We start from the raw sequence: 20,234 nt of genomic DNA on the forward strand, positions 1-20,234 counted from the left end.
AATGAAGTTCACTACTTGCTTCTGATTGTTAGAAAATGAAAGCTGCACTTAAGGTTGTCATGGCACAGCAACCTTGCCAACGGTGTACCACAAAACAACAATCACTTACCAAGCTGGCTCCTGAATTGAGTTTACTATGTAGCTATACTATTGGTACATAATTTTTCATTTTTTTTTCTTTTTAATGCTTCTTATTTGACTACAGTCTTAAGTTATAAGTATTTAAAAATCTTCCCTTTGAATGAGTGCAAATATGTTACTGTAAGACAAGTTTTAACTATTTTTCTGCACAGGCATTGGATCACAAACAAAAAAGCTAGATGTAACATTGTACCAGATTACCAGAAGTTCAATTTGCTTTTTGTATCATAGAAACATATTTTTTACATCTGTCGTGTGATGGCCAAGATATTTATCTTTTTTTTTTTTCTGCTCTTGGTATCTTGCCCATAAAGTTGATGCTCCTGCACAGAGTTCATGTTGGAAACATCTAGGCAGAAAATCAATGCCTTTTCTTTCTTTTTTTCCCTCTGCCCTACACTTTACTCCCTTCCCTTTTCCCTCCCTTGTTTTCCTGTTATTTCTTTTGTATTTTGTATTATATTCAGATAAACTAAAAAAAAAATTGAAATACAGGAAACATCTAGTGCTGTGGAAGATCTTTTGGCAGGAGTATCTTTATCCCAGCATGTATATTCCTGACTGTAGTTTCTACCCATCTCTGGGCAGTTCCTTTTTTACTGCAAAATAAGCAATTGCATCTGGATATTCTTCTCAGAGAACATTTGTTTCCTCTTGTTTTCCTTTGTGGATGACAATTGTACAGGTTTTTTTTAGTTGCATCTTTTTAAAAATTTTCTTTTTAAAAATGTATTGTCTACTCTGCATGCAACTTTGAACTTAACTCCATTCCACCCTACACCATTCAAGAAATAGAGTTTGTGTCATATAAAGTAGCCTTCAGGAAGTATTCTGACTATAGACAGTCTCTTTGTCTCGTCTGTCTTATATACATTGCCATTGCTTCATTAAACAAGCTTGAAGGAATTGTATGTCTGAAAATAGGGATGGATGATGATTATGGCAACCTTTTCTCTGGAGATGATATTATTTATTTTGGAACTGAGCATTTCTTTATTTTTCATAATTTTATTTAAAATTTTAAAAATGAAGATAAAAACTGATACTAACTAATATACATAAGAAAGAAAAAAGAAATCAAAGAAAAACTAAAAGTGAAAGAAATGGGGGGAAATAGAAAAGAAAGAAAAATGATAAGATGTGGATTCAATCTTCTTTACAGCAGTTATAAGTACAATTTATAAATTTACCTCTTTTTTTAAATCCTCAACTTGACTCTCTTTCTATAATTTCATATCTAATCATCAAAACCATAAACCATAAGTTCATTTTTTCTGTTATATGCAAAAAGTCCATAAAGGATTTCCGGTCAACAGTAAACATAATATCCTTTCCTTAATCAAGTAAATCAGTTTGGCCATCTGAGCATCTTCATCATCTTCATAAACCAATCTTCCATTGTAGGTATTGCTAAAACTATAAATACAGTACAATAATCTGGCTGTACTTATCATATTAGAAAAAAACCAAGTTCTGAGACCTTTTTCCAATCTTTGTTCATCAATTCCAAAATAAAAATTTCTGGTCTCAATTGTCCCTTAAAATCCTCTGAATCAGTGTATTTGAATCCAAAATTTTCTACATATCCACCAAGTATGATGAAATGTTCTTGTTACTGTTCACATTTCCAATGTAATTTTGAAGTGCCTTTATGCATTCTAGACAATTTTGTCTGATGAATGCTGCTAAGAAGACTTCCAAAACCAACACAAAGTAACCTGCAGAACTTGTAAGGATTTTTTTTTTAAAAATTTACTCCCTCAATCTCTTATCCTGTCTTATAATTCAGTATTTCAAAAACCAAAATAAACAAGATAGACAGTGGGAATCCCTGCCCTGTTCCTTTCTGTGTCCTTTGTTTGATATCCGTTAACAATTATTCATGCTTCCTGTGAAGTATAAATCAATCTTACCCATTTTATAAAGTTCTTTCCAAGGTTCATTATCTTACAAAACTTTGAGCAAGAAAGCCATGTTCAAATTATTCTGAAACTTTGAACAAGAAGGTCCGATCCAAGGACTACTACACATTTAAGAAAATCAAGTGGCTTATTTTTCATTATGTTATGCCAAATATTTCAAAATCGCCAACACATTTCTAGTATTGTCCTTTAACTGTATTTTAGGTAAAAATCCATATTGGTCCTCATGAATAAATTTCACAAAAATTACTTTTAATCTATCAGTCAGAATTGTTTTAAACAACTTTTAGTCATTATTCATTAATTATATCAACCCTTGTTAAAGCCAAATTTTGTTCCTCTTTAGGTATTACTACCATATTAGCCTCTTTCCAACTTTCTATTGTTTTTGTTCCCTGTTGGATATTCATTGTATTTTGTAAAGGTTGTAAAAGTTCATTCTCAAAACATTTATAATAAGAACCTACTAATCCATCCAATCCAGGCACCTTTTCTGCTAATCTTTTTTGTAGCTTCCCTTATTGTTATAGATCCATTCATAATTTGTTTCTGTTCTTCTGTAATCCTCAGTAAATTTTGTTTTTTAGGACTACATCTATGTTCTCCAGAGATATGTTACTTGCATTATACAAGATGAAATAATATTGATGAAATGCTTCTGTATTGTTATGCTATCCATTAATACAGTATCTTCCATTTGAAATTACAACATTATTTTCTTGTAATTTATATGTCAGCCATTTCCCTGGTTTGTTTGCAAACTCAAGGGTTTTATTGCTTTACATAGTTCATTTTTATTTCCATTTCTCTAACTCTTAATATAACTTAGAAGTTTTATTTTGTTAAGACATACTTGCCTTGAGTGGAAATTTATTTAATTTTTCTTGTCTCTTTATATCATCCAAAATAGCTTATGCTTTCTTCTGCCTCTTCTTTTATTATTTTGTCTATTATATTGTCTAAAATAACTTCTGATAAAAGTTTTACTTGTGTCCCAAACAATTCTTAAATCAGTATTTTTATTTAAATTATTTAAATTATATATATATATATAATATTTAAATCATCCACTATTTCTTATTTCTGTGAAACTTAAGAACTGGATTTTTTTTCCCACAAACTTACAGGATTATGATCTGAAAAAGTCTTGGTTGTATCCCTACTTTAGAAACCTTAGTATAGTAGTCAGATTCTTCAAAATCCAAATCATATCTATCCTGGAAAAGCATCCTGTTTTTCAGAAAAAGGAGGTATATTTTCTTGAATTGCTGATTCTGTCTGTATATATCAATAAGCCCTAAATTGTCCATCAAATCAATTTGCCTTGAATTAATTTTAATATTCTTCTCAGACATTCTATCCAGTTGGGAGAGACCATTCTGGAATTGAGCATTTCTAAGCTTGTCCCAAGGATGATGTTTTTAAATGATCTCTGGTTCTGGTGGTCAAATCATCAGCAATCTCATTTTCCAGTACTTTCCCCCAATTCTAGGAGATTAATTTTATTGCATTCCAAGGATTTATTTTCACTGCATTTAGAGAAGCAACTGATAAAATCTAAGTGGCATTCTTGTAAAGAAAGGAAATAAATAATAAAATAGCTCTTGTTCTATATTTTAAACTGTATGGATATACCAGAGAATAGGCTAGATTTGGTTTACCCTTAAAATGCAAGGCTTCGTCCTCCTGTGGTTTTAACAGTGATGGCCACTTTTAGCATTTAAAGTTATTTCTCAGAATCCCAAGAGTTGATGTTAGTCAGATATTTCATGGAATGGCACATACAACTTTTCAATTGCTGCAAAAATTAGATGTTCTTACTGAATATCAGAATTTTAGTATGTTATCTCAAAAGATCATTCCCTTTAGTATTAGTGAAGTATTCCACCAATTTCTTTTCAAAGAAAGTGATGAAAATCCTGGCTTTAGCTTAAAAGGACCCATTACTCATATGTAGCCAACTGGATGAGTTAGTCTACTTCTGATCTTATTAGGACCTGTGAATTATTTTCTACAGTCTATATTTCAATATTTAATTTCGCTTACTTTTCAAGAATCTTTTATTAAAAGTTACATGGTGATAGTAAGGTGGCTATTTGGTTGTGTGCCCTTGTGAATTGATCATCCCTATTTCTACCACTACAAGAACTAAACATTGGTTTTATATAATGTTTCTTCACAAATTTGTTTCTGCTTTCTATCAGCTACTTGTCTTACCTGCTTCATTTTCTTTTACATCAGATCCTAGATATTTGTAGAACATTAGATTTTTGTGTGGATTGTATTGCTTTGGTTATTCATATGCTATCAAAGTTGGCTAATCTTACTTCTCAATTTTGCAAAATGAGTATCTGCTACCTTGCAAGCAGAGATCTTCTTGTAGAAAGTTTTTCCAAAGTTATTTTCTTTTCATTGGGCTTATGTAAATAACTGCTACATTTTTCATTCAATATTATTGCCAAAAAAATTACAGAAAAAAATTTGAGAAAGTAGTGTTCTTTTGTACTTATGTGTTTGAGCATATTCTCGTATCTCTGTTAATGTAAGCTTGTTACTTATCTTTACAAAAGAACCACAGAGACTATGGATTAAAAATACAGATTGCTTACCTCTGACTGTAGTTCTTCAGATAGCCATCTCTGGAATCATTCAGCTATAATCTCCTCTCCTGACATCTCATAAGGACTCATTTTTTTTCAAGGGCTGAGCCAATTTTGGGAAATTAAAGGAACAGGTGGAAACTATGATCAAGTGTATCCATTTGGTGGTGAGTGCTTCCAGCAAAAAAGACTGCTGCAACTCTGACACAATTACTATGCAGGAGCATTATTCACATGTGTAAAAGCATAGTTGACTATGCCCTTTTATCTTTAGCATTTTGTTTTTGATCTGTGCCTTACAATTAGCACCATCATTTATATGAACGAGTTCATCATACTGTGAAAGATAGCACAGTGGACTGAATAAAAACTGGAAAAATGAACATCAAAAAAACACTTTCCATGTAGCTATGAGATTCCAAGTAGCCCCAGCCTAATGTGTCATTAGCAGGTACAAAAGAATGGGGGAAAATGAAAAGGAAATTAAAAAATAAATCTTGCTAATTCCAGGCCTGTAAAATATAAATATGAAAATATGAAGCTAATTAACTGGGATAGAGAGGAAGGGGTTTTTCTTCTTCAATTCTTTCCTTTAGGATTGTTTTGTGATTTATACAATTGCATACTTATGCATATTTCCTTTTTATAGTCACTAGATAGCATTATGCTTGCAAGACTATAGTTTGCTTCTTATATTCAGATAAACTGGCTGGCTTTTTTCCCCCAATAATTAAATGTTTGCAATAAAACATTTTAATTATTCAAAATCAGTAAATCTTATTTGAAGTTTGCACTGCTGTATAACTGGTATGAGATAAATTAATGATTTTGTTTGAGAATTAGCCTGTTTATTATATAATGTTAAACAATGAAATATTACCTAAGCTAAATTTGATCAGTATTTAAGATGAGAATATTTTGAAAAGTTGAAACAAACTAGTAAAAAAAAAAAATCACCTTAGAAGCATTAAATGAAAAGATTGTCTAATTCAGAACTCTTATTATTGACTAAACTAACAATTTTTCCCCAAGAATTTCCTCTGAACTATTTCATGCATTTTATATCACTGACAGCATCTGATTCTGATATTAATTAGAAATAATATTATAATGTATAATTTTTTCAACCCCCCCCCTCAATCCATTAGCACCACAGTCTGAATTAGTAACAAACTTAAGTTAATTAGGCTTATGTGAAATATATAACATTTCTGGACAACAAATAAATATTGCTGATATCTTAGGTCTACAATGACTACTCATATGTCCCCCATTGAATTCCATTGCAATTGTGGATGTGTGCTCAAATTTTTGACCTGTGTTCTTGATTTTTGAAATAAAGAATACTTGTCAGTTAGGACTAGGCAAACTTTAAAAGTAATTTGGGCTGAAGATTTCGGTGGTCTTTCAAAAAAAAAAAAAAACCAAGACAAAGCAAAAAAAAAAGTGAATGAAAATAATTCAATTGTCACCCTGTTCATTTTGAATAAAATTGTTCCAGTATTTCACAGAACTGTAAGTCAAGATTTTTTTCACATCACATAATAAGCAGTTAATGGAAAATATGATTAGATCAACTGAATATTATTTCCAAATATGATTGATATCATGACCATGAGTTTGCTAGGATACTTAATCCAAAGGTATAATTTATCAATATGACACTCGCTAAAACTGCTGCAGATTATTTTGATAATTAATTAATAAGCAAAGAACAGTGAGCTGGTGTACTTGTTGAGTGTTTTAACAGAGACATTACCAGGCAATTTTTGTTTGCAGTATTTATTTTATTATACAAAGAGTAGAAGGGAAGCAAAAGTCTGTTCATCTAATCTGCTACATTGTATCAGTGAGGGTAAAAGAAGAATAAGAACATACAATATCAGTTTCACTAATGCAGGCTCAGTCTTTTATATTGAAATCTTATCCCCAACATCAAATATATCCTCAACTTTTTAAGGATATTGAATTTGGATAGATAATAAGTATTTAGCTTAAGATATTATAATATTAGAGAAATCTTCCCTCCTGATACAGCTGACAAAGTGAGAAGGAGCCTGTGGCCTTCTACAGCTGTCTAACATGCACACAGCCCAGGCTCGAATCTCAGAAGGGTAAGTTTGGCTGAAGAGAGTTAAGAAATTCGAAATAGCTATCCCATTCTCCCTTAATTCTTTGTTAGCAATCCAAATTTTTATATATATATATATATATATATATATATATATATATATATATATATATATATATATATATAATATTTTTATTCATATATAATAAAAATGCAACCAATCATGCAGCAGCAGCAGCTTCATTGATATATTAACTGAATTTATTTAGCAAATTTATGTATTTTTGAAGTTTTATTTACAAAAACTGCATGGTGTTGGTTGCTACTTAGTTATTTACTTTTTATGAAACAGGTGATTTTATAATGCATAAAATCACAGGGAGTATTTTTTTTCCATTAAGTGTGCTGTTTGTTGTGCTCCAAATATATTACTGCATGCTTCCCTGTATTTTGTAACGTTTGGTTTATGCAGGAATATGCTGAATTTCAGTATCGGAGGAGACACAGACAGCGCCGACGTGGAGATGTGCAGAGTCTGCTGAGTAATGCCCCAGATCCTGATGATCCAAGTGAGAGTACACTAGGTAACGTTTTCTAGAGTTTTATTTTCCTTTAAACTAGCTTGATTTTCTTTTATTTAATCAGAAATTTAATGGAGGGCTATCATTCAGTTCTTTTTCAAGCAAAAAAGTGATTCGTTAACCTGATTACCATATTAATTTCCAAAGACAATCCCTTGTTTAAGTCCTCAAAAGAAAATGAAATACTTAAAAAGAGATAGCATATTTCTGGCTTTCAAGATGAAAATTAGAGAGACTAGTAGTACATAACAGTAGAGTTAACAAATGTGGGATTCTCAGAATTTATTAGGTTGTATAAAGATGGAAAAACAATTTTATTTTTCACAATAAGCTGAGAATCAGATACGTTTCCTCCTTTCTAGTTAGAAAAGAATAAAACATAGTTTCAGGTGCCTTCTATTTTGGTTGTTCATCTAAAATATATATCTTGATAGTTTGGAAATCTGTCTTTTTATTTTTATTTAACATTCTTAAATGTTAAATCTGTCTGAGGAAGCTTTGCAATTAGCTGAGGAAAGAAGGGAAGCGAAAGGCAAAGGAGAAAGAGAAAGATACACCCAATTGAATGCAGAATTCCAGAGAATGGCTAGAAGAGATAAGAATGCCTTCTTAAATGAACAGTGCAAAGAAATAGAAGAAAACAACAGAATAGGGAGGACCAGAGATCTCTTCAAGAAAATTGGAGATATGAAGGGAACGTTTCATGCAAAGATGGGCATGATAAAGGACCAAAATGGCAGAGACCTAACAGAGGCAGAAGAGATTAAGAAGAGATGGCAAAACTACACAGAAGAACTATACAAGAATGAGCTTAACATCCCAGATAACCACAATGAGATGGTCATTGACCTCGAACCAGACATCCTAGAATGTGAAGTGAAATGGGCCTTAGAAAATCTGAGCAACAACAAAGCTAGTGGAGGTGACAGTATTCCAGCTGAGTTATTCAAAATCTTAAAAGACGATGCAGTAAAAGTGCTACACTCAATTTGCCAGCAAATTTGGAAAACTCAACAGTGGCCACAGGATTGGAAAAGGTCAGTTTACATTCCAATTCCAAAGAAAGGCAATGCCAAAGAATGTTCAAACTATCGCACCATTGCACTCATTTCACATGCTAGTAAAGTTATGCTTAAAATCCTACAAGCTAGACTCCAGCAGTATGTGGATCGAGAACTACCAGAAGTACAGGCAGGATTTCGAAGAGGCAGAGGAACTAGAGATCAAATTGCCAACATACGCTGGATCATGGAGAAAGCTAGGGAGTTCCAGAAAAACATCTACTTCTGCTTCATTGACTATGCAAAAGCCTTTGATTGTGTGGATCACAACAAATTGTGGCAATTTCTTAAAGAGATGGGAGTACCAGACCATCTCATTTGTCTCTTGAGAAACCTATATGTGGGTCAAGAAGCAACAGTGAGAACCGACACGGAACCACTGATTGGTTCAAAATTGGAAAATGAGTCCGGCAAGGCTGTATACTGTCGCCCTGCCTATTTAACTTATATGCAGAGCACATCATGAGAAAGGCAGGGCTAGATGAATCAAAAGTTGGAATTAAGATTGCCAGGAGAAATATCAACAACCTAAGATATGCAGATGATACCATTCTAATGGCAGAAAGTGAAGAGGAACTAAAGAGCCTCTTGATGCGGGTGAAGAAGGAATGTGCAAAAGTTGGCTTGAAACTCAACATTAAGAAAACCAAAATCATGGCATCCGGCCCTCTCAATTCCTGGCAAATAGATGGAGAAGAAATGGAGGTAGTGACAGATTTTATTTTTCTGGGCTCCAAGATCATCTCAGATGGGGACTGCAGCCAAGAAATTAAAAGACGCTTGCTCCTGGGGAGGAAAGCTATGGCAAATTTAGACAGCATACTAAAAAGCAGAGACATCACCCTGCCAACAAAAGTGTGTATAGTCCAGGCCATGGTTTTCCCAATTGCAATGTATGGCTGTGAAAGTTGGACCATAAGAAAGACTGAGCGCCAAAGAATTGAGGCCTTTGAACTATGGTGCTGGAGAAGATTGGATTGCAAGGCGTTCAAACCGGTCAGTCCTAGAGAGATCAACCCTGATTGCTCTTTAGAAGGCCAGATCCTGAAGTTGAAACTCAAATACTTTGGCCACCTAATGAGAAGGAAGGACTCACTGGAGAAGGGCCTAATGCTGGGAAAGATTGAGAGCAATAGAAGAAGAGGATGACAGAGAATGAGATGGCTGGATGGAGTCACTGAAGCAGTAGGTGTGAACTTAAATGGACTCCAAAAGATGGTAGAGGACAGGAAGACCTGGAGGAATGTTGTCCATGGGGTCGTGATGGGTCGGACACGACTTTGCAATTAACAACAACAACAAAATGTTAAATAATAGAACCATTTTTAAACTTTAAAAAAAATTGACATCAAAGCAAAAAATAAAAAATAGAAAAGACAAGAATACAAATTAAATCTCAACCAACCAACAATACAAACTAAAAAAAGAAAAGAAAAAGAAATTTTATACTTATCAATACTCACTGGTTTACTCATACAATATTGTAATATTATTAGTACAAAATGTTGTTGTAAAATACCACAAAATCTCTAACATAGTAACACATATTGCTTTATTTTTTGATTAGTAGAAAATGCTATTTTTTTCTAAATACTAAAGTAGTATTATTTATATACTACTAAATACTAAAAATAGAAGATACTAATTTTTCTTTTCAAGAACAGATAGATCACACATTTCCCACAATCATTCCTTAACATCTGAAATAATACTACATTTCCAATTTCTCAGTATAATTCTTCAAGCCACCTCCCACCTTGATATAGCTTAATGAGTTCTAGTCTTAAGCACGAAGAGAACTGAGTGATCTTGGACCAGTCATTCTCTCTCTCAGCCCTAGGAAGAAGGCAATGGGGAAATTGAAAACGTTGCCAAGAAAATTGGAGGAGCTAATCTAAGCAGTCACCATGTATCAAAGACTGACTTGAAGGCTTTCCTTCTCTGAAGTTATTAAAAGAACATTTGGAGTGTGTGTGTGAGAGAGAGAGAGACAGAGAGATAAAGAAAGAGAGAGAACGAGAGAGAGAGAGAGAGAGAAATGTTTTAGTCCCAAGTAGCATCACTTCAATTCACAATTCACATAAAAACAATGGATTAAAAGGCAGGGGGAGAGAGACAAGTAAGCTCCTTGTATTAATTTGTAAACTTTGCTTGAGCAGATACTCAAGAAGCTGGCAGTAACAGAAGACACGGTAATTCCATGGTGAGTTCAGCTTCCATGAGTATTCTTCACAGCTCTTCTCTTCATGACTATACTCCTGTTAGTCGCTCTGAAAACCAGGATTCTCTGCAGGTATAGTCCTTTATCTTTTCTTTACTATTTTATTTCTTTAGCTCGTATCTATCTATCTTCTAACTTCATTAGAAAATATATATTAGTTATAGAACTGACTACGTAAGATTTCAAACAGAATCTTAGCCAAAATAATTATTAGTGATTATACTGGCATACAGTATATAGGCATTTCTTAATTTTGATATCTCTTATAGGCTCTGAGTTCCTTGGATGAAGATGATCCAAACATACTTCTTGCTATTCAGTTATCATTGCAAGAATCTGGCCTAGTTATTGACGATGAAACTAGAGACTTCCTGACTAATGAAGCTTCATTAGGAGCAATAGGTACTTCTTTGCCTACAAGATTAGAATCTGGCCCAGTAAATGTAGATAATCCAAGAGCAGCTCTAAGTAGCACTGAACTTTTAGAACTTGGTGATAGCCTGATAAAATTAAGTGCAGACAATGATCAGTTTTTGACAGACCATCTTAGTTCTCGCACTTTCAATAATACAAGAAGTGGCTTATATTCAGCATCTGGTGAATCTGACTCAGGTAGTCAAGATCTTAATATAAATGAAAATCTCCTTGGAAACATAATGGCTTGGTTCCATGACATGAATCCTCAGAGTATTGCACTCATTCCTTCCGCAATTACAGAAGCAGATGATGATTCACAGCAACCCAGTACTGAAGAGAGGTTAATGGAGGAGCCACAAGTAAGACAAGATCTTCTAGAGGAAAATGCACCCTCTGAAGAGGCCATCAAAAATGAAGGCACTCAAAGAGAAGAAGGTGCTGCTGCTGGAGACATTAGTTATGGAGAAACGGTTCCACCAAGTGAAGATGCTTCTGGAGACACTAGCAGCCAAATTGTAAATTCAGATGTTTCGTGTCAGACATCTAAAACTTCAGCTGAATAGGCTGAACATGTGCATTTGGTATAATCACAAAAAGTCTGAAAAAACATGAATTGTTTGTGGAGCCAAAATGACTAGGCGGTTACCAATGGTACAATATATAGTGGAAACTTTGACCAACACTAGCAGAGCTCAGTTGTTTACCAGAATGGGATAAATAGAAATTTCCTTGGTGTTCTTTATGAAGCTTATTTGAACCTTGCAGGGAATTTCTATTTCATTGGACAGTAACGTGGCTTGCTTGTTTGGAGGAAGTAGAAAGCTTGTACTCCATGTTCCAAACACAATGCATTATCTATTTAGCCTTAGGCTGATGATCCTTAACTTGAAAGGGGAGATTAAAGGCTTCCTTTCTTCATTTAAAGAAAACATCTTCTCCTTTTTCTCTCATTTGTCCTATCCTTTAAAAAGATTTAGCACTAAAATTATGTCTTGCTTTCCCCAATTAATCAGTAATAGTATGAACTGAAGTAAAATGAACCTTTTCTAATTAGAGTAAACTTTTCATGTTTATGTACCAGTACAGATGTGCCAAACTGAGCAGCAAATCAACATAAAAATATGCAGTATTATTTTTTATACTAATTATTTTTAGGGATGTAAAGAACACATACACATGCACATACACATAGATATAGCTTTTTCAAATTTCACTCATATTTATCAACATTATGATTGCATTAAAATAATTTTATCTTAATTAAATCTAATTCTCCTATTAAAGACATTATTTTTAACAGCCAAGTTGGCTCAGTTGAAAAGACATTTTAACAGAAGTGCAATCTTCTCTATTCATTCTATGCACTATGAGTGCAATTGCTTTGAACAGTAACATTTTACAAAACAACCAAGTTTGCAATTTCCATAAGCTAGAAACAGCCTCCTTGCCACCCCCCAACCCAGGAAATATTAATAATATCACAAACAACATGTTACTGTGCCTTTGCCTAAGCTAAATAGATAGTTGCCACAGTTAAATGAATATTAGTTATCTATTCTGGAGTATACTATGCTATGAACTGCAGAAACCTCCATAAAACCACTCATGGCCTTTCCTTTCCACTCAGTACCTATATAGGGTATAAGCCTTCCCCGTACAGGTATAGCATGCACACATAGAAGGATCCCCATAGGATTCCAGAGAGCCTTATTTTTCTCCTTCTCTCCCTACCCTATCTTTGTCAGCATGCATTTGAGGGCAGTACAGCATATGTCAGTATCTGTGTGTGCCTCCTGTATTTCCATCCAGCCTACTTGTTTCACTCTGTGAAGTTGTATGAACTTCAGCTGAAAAAAGAGTGAAACACAGGAATAAGTGTGTGTTTCCAACACAGGCACTCTGCAAAGTGGGCATGAAATTCAGCTGTTCAGACAAATTCCTTGTTTGTAGACACTATAGCTGCGCAGGGAATATCATACCTTAAATGTTAACATTTTTCAGAAATAATAAACACTACAATGTATTCTTTTCAACTACACAATATTCATTTAGTGTATGATTGGTGTTTCATATTTTGTAAAAAATAAAAACAAAAAACAAAACAACCCCCAAATCTTCCCTAATAGTGTCCTACTGTGGAGAAAAGTTTTGTTGAAATTGGCTTAAGAACATCAAAACCTCATTGTAAATTAGTGATGCAGATTGTAACTTTAACTAGAAGTAATTGTTTTAAATTACTGTTTTGCTTGCATATAATCAAAATCTAGGTTAACAGAAGCAAAAATGAATGAAACAGTCCATTTCTTTTTCGTTTGACTTGATATGAGAGATCTGCTATGTCTGATACAAAAACTTGCTACTGATTGTGTACAGTAAGGTATTTGGATGGCAGAAAAGGTATATATATTGATTACTAGGTGTTACAAAAAAAGTGTTAAATCCTTCATTTAAGCATAACTGTTGGGATCTTGCAGTCCCTGTGGCTCATAAAATTAAATATTAACTATTTAATCCATTTTTAAAAAACTCTTGTTTCTTGACATTTATTTGGAAGGAGTAGTCTGCTTCTCTGTTATTATATGCTGTACCTCCATTATATTTTCTAGCTTGGCTTCTAACTGACCTGTCCTGAAAGTATTGGTGTTGAATCCCTTTTTCTAGTCTTGGAAAATTATCTCTTTAAAAAGCTATTACAGAATCCTTTCTAAGTTAAAATAAATCTTGAAGACACTATCATCACTAATTGGTCTTACATATTTTAAATACACATACAACTTCCTTGAATTTTAATTTCCAAATAGAATATCACATGGTTTTGTATATTGCATTAAGATGTCTTGCAAAGCTAAGAGAAGATATGTAAGAGTGCTTTCTGTGATGATAGTGAAATTTGTGGGTTATGGTTTTCTGTAACTTGGTTTAAATTGTGAAGTATACTCCATTGTTAAATTTATTCTGAGCATGAAATTTAGCATATTAAATTTGTATTTTCTTGATACTTAAAAATTTAAGACCATCCCACTAATTGAATTTAGAATTCTGAAAGAAAGTTTGGCAAGCCTATTTTGTAAACCAATTAATTTTATAAAGAAAAACAAAACTACTATAATCTTGAAAATGGTATTTGCACTTTCATAGTATATACTTGATACATTCCCACTTTATATACAGTAGGATATTACAACCGTATAGATGTTTGGCCAAATGAATGCTATTAATAATATGTAAAAATTTTGATTAAACATTTATTACTTAAACTAATTCCTTTTATCCCTTGTATTTCTTTACCAAATATTATTTTAAATGAAAGAATGGTGTTTGGAATAAAAAAAAGTTCACACTGGTATGCAACAATTTGCTGAGATTTTCTAGTAGAGGGTTTCACTAATAATTCTTATGCTGCACAGAAGTAGTTTGTTTCTGTGTAAAGAACAAACATCATCTGCAATACAGGTGGTCCTCTAATTTACAGCCATTCATTTAGTGACTGTTCAAAGTTACAACTGCATTGAAAAAAGTGACTTATGACTAGTTTTCACACATACATTGCAGCATCCCTATGGTCACATGATCAAAATTCAGATGCTTGGCAACTAATTTACTATATTTATGATGGTTGCAGCAAGTCAGGATCGTGATCACCAACGTCAATGTGGAAGCCAGATTCACTTAACAACCATGTGACTAACTTAACAACTGCAGTGATTCACTTAACTGTGGTTAAAATGTTGTAAAATGGGGCAAAATTCACTTAACTGTCTCACTTAGCAACAGAAAATTAAGGCTCAATTATGGCCATAAGTCAAGGGCTACCTATAAAACCAAACCAAACGCCATGAAGCAGAAAACATCTGAATGCAGAAAGGAATGAGATCAAACCCACTATTCTGTATTTCAAACATTGTATAACATTGGAAATAGGTACTTTGAACAGAAATAGTCCAAAAATAATTAAGCATTTAACAGCTGAAACTCTAATGAAAATAAATTAGCACTGTTAACAGTTCTGCTTAGAAAAATCTCAGTTACTTGTGCATTTTTTAAACTGAAACCAGAAAGGAATACTGATTGAAGTGCAAATTTGCCCTGAAATATCAATCACTCATTCATTTGAAATGTTTATTGTTAACAGATTTAATAAACATTATAAGAAGGATAAATGAATAAAGTTGGTGTCAACCTTTATTCTAATGTTAGATTATAAAATGTCTTAAGTCTTTCGCAAATATTACATATATGTGGATAGTTTTATTTACATTGTGACATTTTCTATACTACATTTGCAGGTAGTCCTTGGTTGATATGGGTATTTGAGACCAGAATTTCGGTCTAAGTGATGCAGTTGAAAAGTACAATTTCACAATTTCAGTCCCTGTTTCAGTCCTTAACACTGGTCCTTAGGTGAGGAACCAAACCAAGCCAAGCCATTCCCAGCTTAGTCCCTGTCAGCCTCCAACCTTGGTAAAGTAAGGGACTTCCTCCTCTTCAGCTTCCCCCATCTGCCTATCTTTCCCCCATCTCTGCCATCTTGTATAATAGCACTCCTTAGTGGTGGCAGCACTAGGACGTTCAGCTCTATCAATTGCCCATCACCATTCCTGGGCCTTTATGTCCGCTCCAGCACACTACTACTGCCACTGGGGAGTACTGTCTCAAGCCACAGCCAACAGCCCTCCCTACAGGGATGAGTTGAGTTTTGCACAGTGGCATAAGGAGGGCTGTTGACTGTCACTTGAGGCAGCACTCCCTATGCCACTGTGCAAAATTCAATTCATCCCCACCCCTGCCAGCACCAGCAAGAAGTGCCATTGAGCAGGATAGTAGAAAAAGACTAAGATGGAGGGGAGGAGGAGAGATGGGTGGGAGAGCTGAAATGCCCCTAAAGTTGTAAATGGCTGAATTTTTATCATGTTACTGCTGCATCAACCATAACTTTGGGGACTAGCTGAATAAATGGTAATCAACCAAGGACTAACTGTATGTGAATTATATTTGTTCAGTTCAAATTTTTGTAGTGTTATTATGGCATAAATTCTATAAATGTTTCATAGTTCTATTTTTTTTCCTGCCTGGAAGTTCTCTTGAAACCATTACTTTTGTACAATCTTCTTTATTCAATCTACATAGCATACTGTTCACTTCATGAAACCAACAAATCTCAAAATAAATAAAAACATATTGAGAATATCAATGTAGACATTCAATACTGCAAATACATATTCATCTGGATTCAGGCGGTAATGATGCTTCTTTCCCAGCATTAATTGTGTGTCGACCAATAGGTACTTTTAAAAAACAAAAGAAAAATACAGTTATTGCATTTAAGTTACTAAATCTTCCTGTCACTTCTCACAGAAGATATAATTTATTTTAAAAGCAATTACTTAGCATAACAGTTTGCATAATTAACTGTTTTTATCACCTTAATCTTCAAAGATCTAGTTAAGTGATCTTAATATGTTAATGTGGTAAAGCTCTCTATTAATAAAAACAATCCCTTTTTGTCATAATTATTGTTAGAACTTCTAATACAATGATATCATCTTAAGATTTATATTCAGAAAATAAACTCATTAGAAAGTAAGCAAAACAGACATGGTCATAAATTTTGATGACCTAATTCAGATGATCATTTAAGACACATTTTTTTTACAGAAACATGCTGTAATGAGTTTCAGTTTTGCATAGTGCTGTTTGCCTCTCACTCTATGTCAGTGGTGGTGAACCTCTGGCACGCGTGCCAGAGGTGGCACTCGGAGCCCTCTCTATGGGCACGCACGCATGCCATTGTCGCCCCAGCCCCGACTCTCCCCACGGCCCCCTTCTCACCAGCAGCCTCCCCGGAGAGTCATCACCGGGCGCAACCCACGCACAGCAACGCAGCCAAGGAATGGCAGCCGGGCAGCAGGGACAAGACTCCACCCTCACACCTTGTGCGTAGATGATGCTACAGGGCACGGGTGGAGGGTGTGGCTACCATGGCACTGCAGGGCTGCCTGAGTGATCTGTGGCGGGCTGTGGAGGTAGTGGGTGACCCTGTGGGCAGATGGGGATGGGTGAGGTGGGCGGGAGGGGTGGGGCGGTTTTGGGGCACTCGGTCTTCAAAAGGTTCGCCATCACTGCTCTATGTGGTACAGATTCGATCTGTAGCTAATTTAAGTTAAAGACTTACTATGCCAAAAAGAAGTGTTCCAACACCAGAATAAAATATTACTGTCAACTGCAAAATAAGATTTTTGAATTAGAATTAAGCAGGAACAAAAGTAATTAGGGTTCCTTAAAACTTAGTAGTATCCATATGATTTGCTGTCCATTCCCTAGAAGGCAAGTATTTTCCTTGGGTTAAAGATTTGACATAGACTCAAGTTGAAGCTATTTGTCTAAGAATTGTACTATTCTTTTGCTTTTAAAATGAACAGAACCAATGATCTATGTCTGCTCTGCAAACATGTCCTAATACTTCAGGGGAAAACGGGGTGGGGGAGGGTTTCACAGTGTCAGATGAGGGCCCTGTGGTAATGACTGTTTTTGTACCATCCTTTCTTGATGGTTTGATACCTTCAGATGTTTCCACCCTTCTTCATTGGAATGCTGTGTAAGGGTAAAATAGGACAACACTTCACTAAATTGGTCCTAAAGTGAGATTTGTGGTGACGTTCTTCATATGCTGTATCTACCCCTTTGGGAGTTAACAATTAATTTACCATGATGGGACTTCTTATCCAGATAATTTGTTTATATGAAGTTGCATGCTAGCTTCCTGGCCCACCTTTTGCATGTGAGCACTTAATTTATTCCAAAAATATGCCATATTGGGGTCACCCTTCTATCTATTTGATGTAGAGTGTTGCTCCACAGGTTCTTTCTTCTTGCTAGAGAGCTAGCATTAAACTATTTTTGGCATTATACATTTACCTGCTTACCAATTCTTGCTTTTTCCCAAATATGTTTACCTTTTGTGAAGTGTCTCATGTGCTTTCAGTAAAAATTCCACATATAAAAATTAAATGCAATACTTCCAATGAAACTATAATTAGTCTTCCAGCCAAAAAAAATCATCAAAATTTGCCTCCATATGCATTGAAAAGACAGTGCCATATATACCACTGTACCAGGAGACTAAACAGCTGAATTTGGAAAACCAAAGGCTGATTTAACAGAATTAAAAGTATTTGCAACCGTAATTACAGTATAAAAGCTAAAATGATTATAGTTGCATTCTTCCTTAGCCTTTAACAAGATAGGAAACAGTTTATGAAATTAAGAATCAAATAGGTAAAACAAAAAAGTTGTGAGACCAAAAAAATGAAAGTACTTCACTTACTTGTGATTGCATAAAGATACAAAGAACTCCAGTAATGGTTAATGAAAACAACAGGACTAGCAATATTCCATTTGTGATGGTAAGTTGCCACTGAAGAGAAGCAACAATAGAATCAACATATTTTTGTCATCTCACAAATATTAGGACCTAGAATATTTGAATAACATGATGCATACAAGGAAAAATTTTAAGTAATCCCATTTCATACTCATCACAACATTTTCATAATTGGTTTATTAACAAATATACTGGAGTCCCTACCAAACTTAGTATCTCTGCTAAATTTTTATTTCTTAAATTTATATGGCAGTCAACTCAATACAAAATTGAAACAGAACATTGTACCTGGAATGACAGATGACTCACACATACACAATCATTTCATTAAGGTGGAAGAACCAGGCCTTCAGCACCTTGTTAAAAGGCAACTTCCAGGGAAGAAATGAGGAATGCAAGACAGCTCCATTAAGAGTGGTACCCAAAACTACAGCCGAATGAAGAGCAGTTGAGTGGGTCAGAGAAAGACAGGACTTTCCACAAGTGCACTAGACAGTTGCTTCTCATAAAAAGCATGTCTCTGGTGGATTTAAAGCTCTTCCGAATCTCTCAAAGCTCTAAACCCACCAGAGATATGTTCCTTGTGCGTCCAATGATGGTTTTTTGAGGAAGAAGGGCCAGTATCATTGCCTCAAGAGATGAAATCACCTTTATTTGGATCCAATTACATGTTTCTCAGAAAGCTTTAACCAACCAGGAGCGACACAGATCTAAAACAGATGGCTAAATTGACATCCCCAAGGTTCCCTTCCACTGCTTTGGGACCATTAATAACTAAACAGTCTTAATAAAAATCTTCTGTGCCACTTTATATCTTGGATGCATTCCTTTCTCTGTAGTTCCACTATATAGTAGTCTTTCCTTTGATTCAACTCTCAGAATTTACAGAATTTATTTTAATATTAATAAATATACTTCAGGAAAAGATGAATCCAAACATTTCTATTGAAATAATTTTTAAAATTTTGTTTTTGTTATTTTTCAAAATATAAACAAACACCTCACTTAACAGCTACTTGTTCAACAACCTTTTGAACATACTACTTTTTATTCTTGTAATTGTAATATTCAATAACCTTACTATAAAAATGCAGATTAGTGCTATTTATTTTTATTGCTTTTAAAATAACAGGAAAAGGAAAAACAAAAGAAATAAAAACAAAGGCATATATATTATTTAAAAATTATATAATGGTGCTTAAAAAATATATTAAAAATATAATAGAAAAAATATGACATTACAATGATTAACAGTATATAATTACAATTCTACATATAATTATCTAATTACAATTCTACATATAATTATATATATATTTGTTTTCTGAGGTTTTCGCGGGTATTTGTATGTAGGTCTTTGGTTGTTCGGGTTTTCTCCCGCGTAAAATTGGAAGTGTCTTGGCGACGTTTCGACGAAGTCCCATTCGTCATCTTCAGGCTGGTGCTTTCAGCTTCGTGCTTTGAGCAGCAATGTGTGGTCTTAGCTGTTTATTCCTTTTAACTGCCAGTGGGGGTATGAACTGATTGGGTGGGAGCTTGGCTGTGTTCTGATTGGGTGGAGGTGTGTTCTGAATGGTTAGGGGCTTGGCTGTGCTCTGATTGGCTGGGGGAGTGTTCTGTTTGGTTGTGCTCAGTTAGTCTGAGTTGCAGAGGGGTTTAAGATTTTGGGCTGCCTTGCTATTTTTTGGCTTCGCGTTCGTGGTCGTGCCTCCTCTTCATGGAGGGTGTCAGTTTGCTTCATGTATGGATTGGAGGGGTTTAAAGTGGCTAATGATGCAGCTGTGGTCTGGCTTCTGGTTTGTGGTCGTGCCTCGTCATCGGTGTGGCTTTGGGTTTGTT

The 20,234-nt window shown here is 34.5% G+C and overlaps 2 protein-coding genes across 7 annotated transcripts in view; one reads left to right on the forward strand and one right to left on the reverse strand.

Moving 5' to 3' along the window:
* The window catches only part of ANKIB1 (ankyrin repeat and IBR domain containing 1), a 65,556-nt gene extending 52,016 nt beyond the window's left edge, over window positions 1–13,540 (forward strand). Inside the window, exons 18-20 of one of the 3 annotated variants that reach the window (XM_039357690.1) lie at window positions 7,207–7,318; window positions 10,536–10,579; window positions 11,315–11,496. In XM_039357690.1, the coding sequence (XP_039213624.1) occupies window positions 7,207–7,318; window positions 10,536–10,579; window positions 11,315–11,359 (201 nt within the window). In that variant the 3' untranslated portion in view covers window positions 11,360–11,496. Of the gene's footprint in view, window positions 1–7,206; window positions 7,319–10,535; window positions 10,670–10,866 lie in introns of all 3 variants that reach the window. The other 2 variants (XM_039357688.1, XM_039357689.1) reach the window with 2 other exon arrangements.
* LOC120314512 (protein lifeguard 1-like) overlaps window positions 13,078–20,234 on the reverse strand; it is a 35,690-nt gene continuing 28,533 nt past the window's right edge. For 3 of the 4 annotated variants that reach the window (XM_039357696.1, XM_039357695.1, XM_039357697.1), the window contains exons 8-10: window positions 18,339–18,428; window positions 17,187–17,234; window positions 13,078–16,299 (exon numbers count right to left, since the gene is read on the reverse strand). In XM_039357696.1, coding sequence (XP_039213630.1) covers window positions 16,150–16,299; window positions 17,187–17,234; window positions 18,339–18,428 — 288 coding nt within the window. In that variant the 3' untranslated portion in view covers window positions 13,078–16,149. The remainder of the gene's footprint in view (window positions 16,300–17,186; window positions 17,235–18,338; window positions 18,429–20,234) is intronic. The other variant, XM_039357698.1, reaches the window with a different exon arrangement.

Source organism: Crotalus tigris, unplaced genomic scaffold (assembly GCF_016545835.1).
Source record: "Crotalus tigris isolate CLP2741 ecotype Arizona unplaced genomic scaffold, ASM1654583v1 scf7180000018940.2059657, whole genome shotgun sequence".
In the NCBI taxonomy this organism is placed as follows: Eukaryota; Metazoa; Chordata; class Lepidosauria; order Squamata; family Viperidae; genus Crotalus; species Crotalus tigris.